The 9,943-nt window shown below is 38.9% G+C and overlaps 1 protein-coding gene across 1 annotated transcript; it reads right to left on the bottom strand.

Moving 5' to 3' along the window:
* Positions 1-3,134: 3,134 nt before the first annotated feature.
* foxl3 (forkhead box L3) lies at positions 3,135-6,676 on the bottom strand. Its single transcript, XM_074620186.1, has 3 exons — positions 6,370-6,676; positions 5,018-5,186; positions 3,135-4,457 (listed from the first exon to the last, which is right to left on the bottom strand). The coding sequence occupies exons 1-3, from the start codon at positions 6,474-6,476 to the stop codon at positions 3,984-3,986; spliced, it is 750 nt and encodes a 249-aa protein (XP_074476287.1). The 5' UTR covers positions 6,477-6,676; the 3' UTR covers positions 3,135-3,983.
* Positions 6,677-9,943: the final 3,267 nt, after the last annotated feature.

The following is a 9,943-nucleotide window of genomic DNA, read 5'->3' on the forward strand; positions in this document are numbered from 1 at the left end:
TCTGCAGCTTTAAATGCTGCTTTCATAAATTGAAAATATGGTTAGATTGTTTATATTGCATTTTAATTTTCAAATTTGAGTTAACATTCGAATATTGTCCACAATTAAATTGGAAAAAAAATGTAATGTAATGAAAACGCTAACTGGATTATTGCATTTTCATTTTTAGTCAGATAACAGTATGTGGAAATTTCTAATGTTATTGTGGAATTACACTTTCACGTTTACATTATCATTTTAATGAAGTCCTCTATGTGCTTCCACAGTTATCAAACAGTGGGTCACAGGATCAGATCGTGACCCTCTGGGGTAAGAACCTTTCCTGAAACTTTACCACAGGTGAAGTGTTTATTAAATGAGAACTGACAAATTTAAACATACTGTATATCTGGCAGATTTCTGAGTTATATTTTCATTTGAATGTCAAGCCCTTTCCTTTATTAAATTTACTATTTTCCATTTTCTTTCTGGAAAAACCCTTCTGGTATTCCTAGCAGGGACATCCCTCTAACAGGCAAAATGTAAACACGTCTCCCAACTGCCATTGATTGACATGCCGTGTTGGTTTTCTCATTACTACACACACACACACACACACACACACACACACACACACACACACACACACACACATACACTTGAAGCCATTTAAAAATAATAGCATATTCCAGCCTTAAAGTGCATACATATACCTGCAGATGTGTGTATGTCAAAGGCCTCAGGCTATTTCACTGATCTTCATTAGCTGGTAGCTCATACTGTCTTTCCAGTGTATAGGCTCATTCATATACTCCTCCAACCACAGAGGAAGAAAACAACACACTCATATTTATCTTCATCCCCATAATCCTCACCACAGCCTCAGTGAAATCCAGTCGCTAAACAAGCACTCAAGATTAAATGACCTATTTGTGTTTATGATTTACTTTATATTAACGTTGCAGATCAATGGTTTCCCAATTTCCTCTACCTGCAATTCCGCCGTTTTCTCGCCCTGAGCTGCTCGTTTTACCTGGCAGCGTAATGAAGTCTCAAATAAAAATACATTTCCACACTCCTACAAATGAGAAATATTATTGCACATAATTATAAACAAGATGTTGGAAGCATTAAGTAGGAATGAAACCAAACGGATGCATTTAGAAGAGTTATTTAATAGAGGCCATTCATTGGGACTACTGCGCCAGTAGCTACAGTTTCATATATTCACCGACAACATAATATGTGCATTGACTTTTCGGGCCTGACTGGTGCCTTGCTTTCTCTTTAGCTGCCTCAAAAGACCCCCGTAGCCTCGGAGCACTTTATGCTAAGTTAATTTACCCAAATATATCCGCGGCATCACGGGCAGCAGCAGCCCCCGCTATTCAACATCAACAACTTTGTTAATGGAAACTTGCTGATCCATAAACGCTTGTGCCGCCGCAGACGTTTGCTGGGGGGCAGTTCACATATGAATGTTAAAAACCCACAGATCGATGAGGGGCATTTGCAAAGGAGGCATAAGGTGTGTTTAATTATAATTGCGTCAGGAGGTTTGTGTGTGTTTGTTTGGGGGGAGGTGTTGCCGTTAAGGCTTAGGCAGACAGGGGCCTCTGTATTTAAATAGGGTTCACATCTCGGGCCTCACCTTGCAAGTGTTATGCTATATTAAATGCCACTCATGTTAAGTGCGTTGAAACCCTCCTTCTGATGTAGTCAAGACATAATATAAAGGTTAAATTGAAAAATGTCCCTTCGACGGCGCGGCAACACGCCATGATTGATCTCCCTTGTACAGGCAAAGGAAATGTTAGCCAGACCTCTTGTTTCGTTAGGCCTCTTTTAAGTGTGTGAATACAGTGTGTTCTAATAATAATAATAAGTGTCAGTCAATCAGGATTTCAAAAGGTCAATGAAAAAATTAGCAAAATGTGGGCAGAAGGGGGGTCAGAATAGTCCTTTTTTTTAACAGCAGACTTGTCCTGCACAGATATTACTGATAATAACTAATTCTGTTTTTGTATATGTTCACATTGGAAAAGTGACAACAATGGAATATACTCAAACTAGACAATATGCATACTAAATACAACTGATTTTTGATTGTGCTGTTAATGGATGCTATTCTCCCACAATGCAATTCACAAAGGAAAAGTTGAAATTGAGTGGTGGTGTATTACATCTTAAAAAAAATTGTGTTGCAACTCCATGCTACATGATAATGTAGACAGTATTATTTTTGCGGTTAGTATACAAGAAATTGGGAAGAAAACAGGAAACAGTGCAATATGTGCGCTATGCAAAGGCAGCCAAACTGCAACTTCACAATGACACTCTGAGACAGCAAAGTCATTCACCAAAATTCAATAGTTATTTTTTGTTTTCTATAGGAACTGGGTCGGTATGACCACTATCCACAATTTTAATTTCTTTCAGCTGTGAGGAGCTCCTCCATTTCTTTTGTGCATTGCATTGTGGGAGAACTGATACATCAACAGCATACTCAATGAACATGTTTTTTAGTTTGCATACGGACAGTTTTGCATGAAACCTGCTTAGTATTGGTATGTACTGTAGCATGGATTTTGGACACAACTCGTTTTGTTGAATATAGTCACAGTTTGACTGATGTTTTATGGATTTGGGACACATAGCGACATTGAGCCAGCATACATAGGACCCTGAATCTGAAGCAGCTATATGGAATTCAGCCATCGTTGATTTCATAAATTAACCTGTGCTTTCCCTACTGTGAATGTTGCCAACTTGGTTAGAAAACGTCTGCAGAAAAAGAAAGGATTTGAGGCATGCAGGCGTCAGGGGAAAATCTCATAAACACATTTTGCTGATTGATGGATGCATGCTCCTACTGTGTGTGGTTTGCAAAAAAATATATTACATTTAGTATTTCAAAAACGTTTCAAATGAAAAATAGGAGGATTTCATGCTAAAACAAGACAAATAATGTTTGTTTTTTTCTGTTGACATTGTTTCCATTTTTCAGAAAGTCCCCTTCCACTAAGAAATATGATTTCCTTATTCCTGTTTAGTTGGATATGTGAGCTTCATTGTGCAGAATGAAAGTTTGACACCAGAAAGTTTGTCTTCACAACTGTATTCATCTGCTGGAGGACGTGAAAGTAGTATGAGAATATATATTTAACTTACACACTACTGATGTGGACACTTGAAACCTCCAGCACACATACGTACACTGGAGAATGGACTTTTCAGTGAAGTAGGACACATACAGTATATCTGCATATTCATAGGTTCTGGATTTTTCAATGAGGGAAAGAGAATAGATGTAGAAATTAATTTTAATTTTTAATTAATTTGTAATTTTTAATTAATTTGTAATTTTTAGAATTTAATTTAATTTTTAACGATGGAATTGATCTTTTTTTTTTTTTTTTTAATCAGACAAAAAAGTATTTGTATAGCCTATGTCTTAAACATGTCTGGAAGATGGTACTGCTGATCTCATTTGTCCTGACATCCACTAAAATAAGGTAGGTAAAATAAATGCAATGTCTGGCAAAAGAATGACAGGAAAACCAATACGATGCTGAATAAATTCTTCTTTTATGAAGAAAACCATCTCAACTTCCGATCTGAAGATAATCCAATGGAGCCTAAATTATTTTCAAAGCATTGTTAAACACGTCATATTTGTGCTCACAGCTCCTGTGTATATACTTATAGAGAATACTGTAAACCTAGTCTATGTCAGCACTAGACACTGCACATACAATATGAATGCTGTGTTGTTCACATTTTATCTTTAGGATGAATTCTTAGTCAGCATGATGCTTTCTTTAAGTGACTTTTTTTCCATCTAGAATCCATCACACAATACTGTACCTTTGTTCCTCATTTACATTTTCAAGTCAGTAAAATTCCTCTTGTGGAGTTTCTCCTCTGTCTTTGGATGTCCTTATAGTACTTTCCCAGTTTTGGACACAGACGTAATAATGAAGGAATAAATTCAGTCTCTCCTCTTACAGAGTCCAGAAGTGCAGGTTGAGATGTTGGGGCTCCAGGACGTGTATGGGAGGCCCCGTGGGCCCTATGTGAACGGGGCCGTGGGAGGATCTGAACCCAGGCAGGGGTGGATCCGGAGTGGATAGGATGTAGTCAATGCTAAACTTGATCTCTGACTCTGGTTTCCCCTGCTGGGTGGGGTTCGGGATGAGGTGGTTCTGCTGGGGGCCTGTCCTCGGCCTCTCAGGGTTCAAAGGGCAGAGGGTGGCGTCGGGTTCGTGGCGCCGAGTTGCGGGTACGTGCTGATTGCTGTGGCTCTCCAGAGGGTGGAAAGGGGTTTCTCCTGAATCACGGAAGCCGATTTTCATGTTCCTCCTGCGCCGGCGACGCCGAAAGTTGCCGTTTTCAAACAGGTCAAGCATGGATTCACAACCGGTGGCAAAAGTCCAGTAGTTTCCCTTTCCCTTCTCATTGCCCTCTGTCCGAGGAACCTGTGGGAAATATGAAGAATACTTATGAATTATTAAAAATATCACACAAGGATGATGACTGAATTGTACACAGATTTTTTTAATTGATTATATGTATATGTGTGTTTGTATGTGTATATACTGCGTGGGCGTATATGTGTATTTATGTATATATGTATACAGTATATATATGTATATATAAATAGATTTTATTTTATTGTTTTAAATTTTATTTCTTTTACTTGTGTATATTCTTTTTACTTATATATCTATTTTTTGTATATATGTTTTTCCTGTATCTATACTGGCTTATTTTATATAAATATTAGGTTTATTAAGTTTTTTTTGTACCGAGAATGTTATTATTGGGGATGTTTGTGAATGTTTATTCTGTTGTTTCAAAATGAACAAAAAACTAATAAATATAATATTGAGAAAAAATATCACACAACCAATAATATTATGAAGAAAAAATACACCATCACTGCTGGAGAAAAGAAAAAAGAACATAATTTATAGTGTAAAATTCCTTTTAATATCTTGTTAAACTGATGTCATTTCCCAGTGTCCAGCCTATGTACCTTGATGAAGCAGCTGTTGAGAGACAGGTTGTGTCTGATGGAGTTCTGCCAGGCTCTCTGGTTGGAGCGGTAGTAAGGAAACCTCTTCATGATGAACTCGTAGATGCCCGACAGAGTGACCCTCTGCTCGGGGCTCTGCTGGATGGCCATGGCGATCAGAGCTATGTAGCTGACACACACAGACGCACACTTTTAGTCAAGCAACACAGTGTGAGACAAGTTGAACACATGATGATAAAGGTGCTTGACCTTTGCGTTTTGTTTCTTTGAAGGTTTTTGTCTTCTTTTCTGACCTGATGACCCTTTTTCCCTATGCAACAAACTGGACTTAACAATTTGATGAAGGTGACAAAATCAAAAAATTACTATAATGCACTTTATGTAGTTATTATAGCAAATAGAATATATATTTTCTGTTTTGCTTATGGGTTAAACATGAAAATAAATAAATGTTTCTTTTGTTTACCAAAGAAGACAAATACATGTACAGTTTGATATCTCTTACAGTATGAACAAACATTTGTAAGAATCCAATAAGAGAAATCTAAATGGACTTTTTTATGTTTTGCTGCTTAAACACCAATCACAGATATAAAACATATGAAAATCTTAATGTTTTACAGCTCAGAGCTCAGAGAGCCACTCTGAGCACGAGTAACATTTTTGAAACATGTCATCAGTTCAACATTATGTTTATGAGCAATTCTCAGGAATTCTCATAAACTGATAAATTAATTGTGTGTTTTTGAGCTATTAAAGAGCAAAGACCAAACAGAACATTATTATGGTTAACTTATTGAGGATGCAATGGAAGGTTTTGAATATTATCTTTAATTTGATTTAAATAGAGTTTAAACAGATGCATGTAGTAACGGGAAACTAGGCTGCTGTATAAAAAAAACATCTTTACATTTATATCATTTTATAACTCTGACAAAAGTCTATGAAATAATCATGAATTAAAAAAAAAAAATTAAATTAAAAACTGGATATTAACAGAAAACCACTGAAGGGAAATGATGCAACTGACTAAAAATAAGACTCAATTGTACACTATTAACTAACTATGCAATGTCTATTTGTGATTAGTTATATGCTTTAAAGTGTTATCAGGAATGCACTTTCAGTAGTTTGCACTAAAATATCTTTTTGTGTTGTTTTGCCAAAACTCTCAAACCTGAGGTGAAAAAAAAAAATCAGACGGAAAATACTTTTGAAAGGAAAAATGAAAATATAATAAATATTTTTTCATGTCAAATTTTAGAACCTACTAAATGTATATGACATACTGGTAGACAATGCTTTGTCAAGTTATGTAAAATGAAAAAATAAAAAATTAAAATGTTCCTTACCTGTATGCGGGTCTACACATTTTCTTCTCTTCGTCTGTGCTGGAGGAAGGGTATCCGTCTCCATCGTAGTTGAAACAGTTGAAGGGGTAGTTGGAGTTATCAAACATATCTACGCTTTGAGGATTCGGACGTGTGATCCAAACTGTTTGATCCAAACTGTTTGATCCAAACTGTTTGGCTCCTCTGACTCTCCTGAACCCAACACCAACACCCTGTCCTGCTGCTCTGCTCTGCCACCATGCTCTGCTCAGCCAGCTGACACTCACTCTGAGCTCTGCTGCTGCTGAGGGCCGCCTCCAGGCCCCCCTTCTCCCCTCCTCGTCCCTGCTGCTCTCCAGGTTTACAGGACTACAGGTCTACAGGCTGCAGGTCTACAGGTCTACAGAACTACAGGTCTACAGGCTGCTGCTCTCCAGGTCTACAGGACTACAGGCTGCAGGACTACAGGTCTACAGGCTGCTGCTCTCCAGGTCTCCAGGTCTACAGGCTGCAGGTCAACAGGTCTACAGGTTTACAGCCTGCAGGTCTACAGGTCTACAGGTCTACAGGCTGCAGGTCTGCAGGTCTACAGGTTTACAGGCTGCAGGTCTGCAGGTCTACAGGTCTACAGGTCTACAGGCTGCAGGTCTACAGGTCTACAGGCTTACAGGCTGTAGGTCTACAGGTCTACAGGACTACAGGTCTACAAGCTGCAGGTCTACAGGTCTACAGGACTACAGGTCTACAGGTCTACAGGACTACAGGTCTACAGGCTGCAGGTCTACAGACTGCAAGTGTACAGGTCTACAGGACTGCAGGTCAACAGGTCAACAGGACTACAGGTCTACAGGTCTACAGGTCTACAGGACTCCAGGTCTAAAGGCTGCAGGTCTACATGTCTACAGGATTACAGGTCTAAAGGCTGCAGGTCTACAGGTCTACAGTCTGCTGTTCTCCAGGTCTACAGGTCTACAGGTTGCAGGTCTACAGGTCTACAGGACTCGGGACCAGCTGTCTTGTGTTTACTAGACATGTGCTCATAGTTTCTTAGAAAAGTCATGCAGCGTGAAAAAAAGCATAAAAAAAGACTAATCGACTAAAAGACATTTAAGTCGACTAAGACCAAAACAACCAATTAGTTGACTAATTGACTAAGAGAGGTCAGCCTCATACTTAATAGGATCTGTTTTTCCAATTAAAACTTAATCCTATAAAGTTACAACCATGCCTACAGCTGTTAGATACATAGAAGTAGAAGGATGTTTTCTCTCTGAAGTGTAGAGTCAAAATGTAAAGTCCAGCAAACAGGAAATGCTGTAAATGCAGAGCCGGTGGGCTTCGGTGAATCAAAATAGCTCTGGGCTACACACTATAGCTGTTGGGCTGCTGGGCAGGATACTTTGTTCCCTTTCATATTTGTATTTTCAGCAGCATAAAATGACCCCAGGGCTGCGGGGTCTGTTGGTCTTTGTTGAGCAAATAATGGATGCTATCTTTAGTCACTTTTCCAGATCCCGGTCCAAATCAGAAAAAAAAACTCTTTCAAAGAAGCTCCACAGATTTAGCATTACACGTCTATACGTTGTTACATTCACGATGGACAGTCGATGCAGCAGAAACAGAGATATTGTCAAAAGCCTGGTGCCTACTTTACCCACAATGCAACTCAAGTGCCGACAGTTCGGTCAAAGAATGTATATCGCCAAGACGTGAAAGTCAATTGTTTGTTCCATTGCAACATCAGTGCCTATAACAGCAAAGCTACGCTTCCGCCATTTTGGACTGAAAGCGACTTTCGGACGCCGTAGAAAAGTAAAACTACATTATTTCTAACCTATTGTCATATTCAATATCTCTACCTGAAATGGCCTGTGTTGAACCATGAAAATATTAAAGATCTAATAAGCATTTTCAGTCAAAAATGCCGGCAGCAGCTGTTGTCATTTGTTTCTATACTCTTTGGTTAGGTTTGAGATTCGGACGTGGTACACAGTAGCACATGTAGCAGCTAATGTAGCCTCGAGCCGCCAGCATCAAGCAGAGATGAGGATAAGGGTATAGAGGTCTGGCAAACTCACTTCTTTCTAACTTCTCACCTCCAGATTTATTTCATTTTCAAACTTGTACTGTAGTATTCAGCCCCAAACCGACGCTGACTCAAGTGACATCACTTGAGGCAGTTAATTCAAATGTCACGTAGCTCCCTCTGGAGCCACAAAAGCTTTTATACAACATTTTTCAGAGATGCAGTAGTACTCCCCCGACACCTGTAAATAGACTTTGACGTGTAAAATTAGTAGAGTGCCCTTTAACTTGGACTCAACTCGTCCAGGCCGTCTCACAGTAGCAGCCTGGTCGTCCCACCTCCAGCTGGATTCTGGGTGGTCCGCTGGCCTCGTAGGCCGCCTTCATGTTTTATTTTGCCTCTTTTATAGCCTAATCTCTCTAACTGTACTTAAAACAGCTATCCCCCAAACCAACCATCAAGAGACTTTGCATCTTTGTTTTCTTTTTCTCTCCGTTAACTCTTTGGGGTGTGTGTGTGTGTGTGTGTGTGTGTGTGTGTGTGTGTGTGTGTGTGTGTGTGTGTGTGTGTGTGTGTGTGTGTGTGCCCACTCTGGCAGACGTTTAGTCAACAACGGGAAGTTTTGTAGATGTTATCTATAATGCTCCATAATGGCCATAAATTGTTTCCGTGTCTATAAAACAGGAGGGATGTGTATTTTGAGGGGATCTAAACGGGGCAATTGGAGGTCTCCCGTGAGGCAACAGAGGCCGGGAAAACAGCCTGAGGTCCGCCAGTCCTCTGTGGGTGGCCCCGCTGGTGCAGGAGGAGCCTACAGGCGCTATATCGGTCGACACATTAAAGCAATTCTCTATTTATTTCGGACTAATGAAGCAGCTAAAAGGTCAACGCTGTACTCAATTTTAGGTGCAGGAACAGATTTTTTAAGAGGCTTCATAAAAAGCTGTAGTACATCTTGATTGATATCAGTGGTCTCTGTGTTTGGCTTGTATATCGTGGTATTGTGGTTTTGATGTATAGGTAAAATAAATCCCATAAGGGTGGGTATAAAATGACCCCAGTGATGTCATCGTGGTTATGCAGCTTGGGCTTGAAGATTAACATTTTTTTTAAATAGTCCCAAAACAGGGGCAGTGAAAATTCAAAAATGTGGACATTTAGCATATGGGTATTGTCTAATTATTATAGGAAGTGAAGGATTCAGTGTTTTTGGATGCTTCTGATGCTTCAATTTTGAGCTTTCTAACAGTTAAATCCAAATAATAATAAAAATAGACGAGAATAAACGATCCTTTGAGAGGGAATTAGAATTAATAGGGCTAATTGAAGAAAGATAGATTGTAAAATGTTGTTCATTTGTCTTGCAAAATGCCTTAGTTGAGGCATGTCATTATGTACTTTTTTTTTTTATTATTGTAATGAAATGCTTTATGAAATGTTTTAGAATTTTCTGTCTTTTTTTAATCTTTAAAAAATTATGAAATATTGCATTATGCACTTCAGGGCCACCGTAAATAGACTTTTGGTATCAGCAAAGCTACTTGTCTCAGAATGTAGCAGGCTTTTAAT

This window comes from Sebastes fasciatus, chromosome 20 (assembly GCF_043250625.1).
Source record: "Sebastes fasciatus isolate fSebFas1 chromosome 20, fSebFas1.pri, whole genome shotgun sequence".
NCBI lineage: Eukaryota > Metazoa > Chordata > Actinopteri > Perciformes > Sebastidae > Sebastes > Sebastes fasciatus.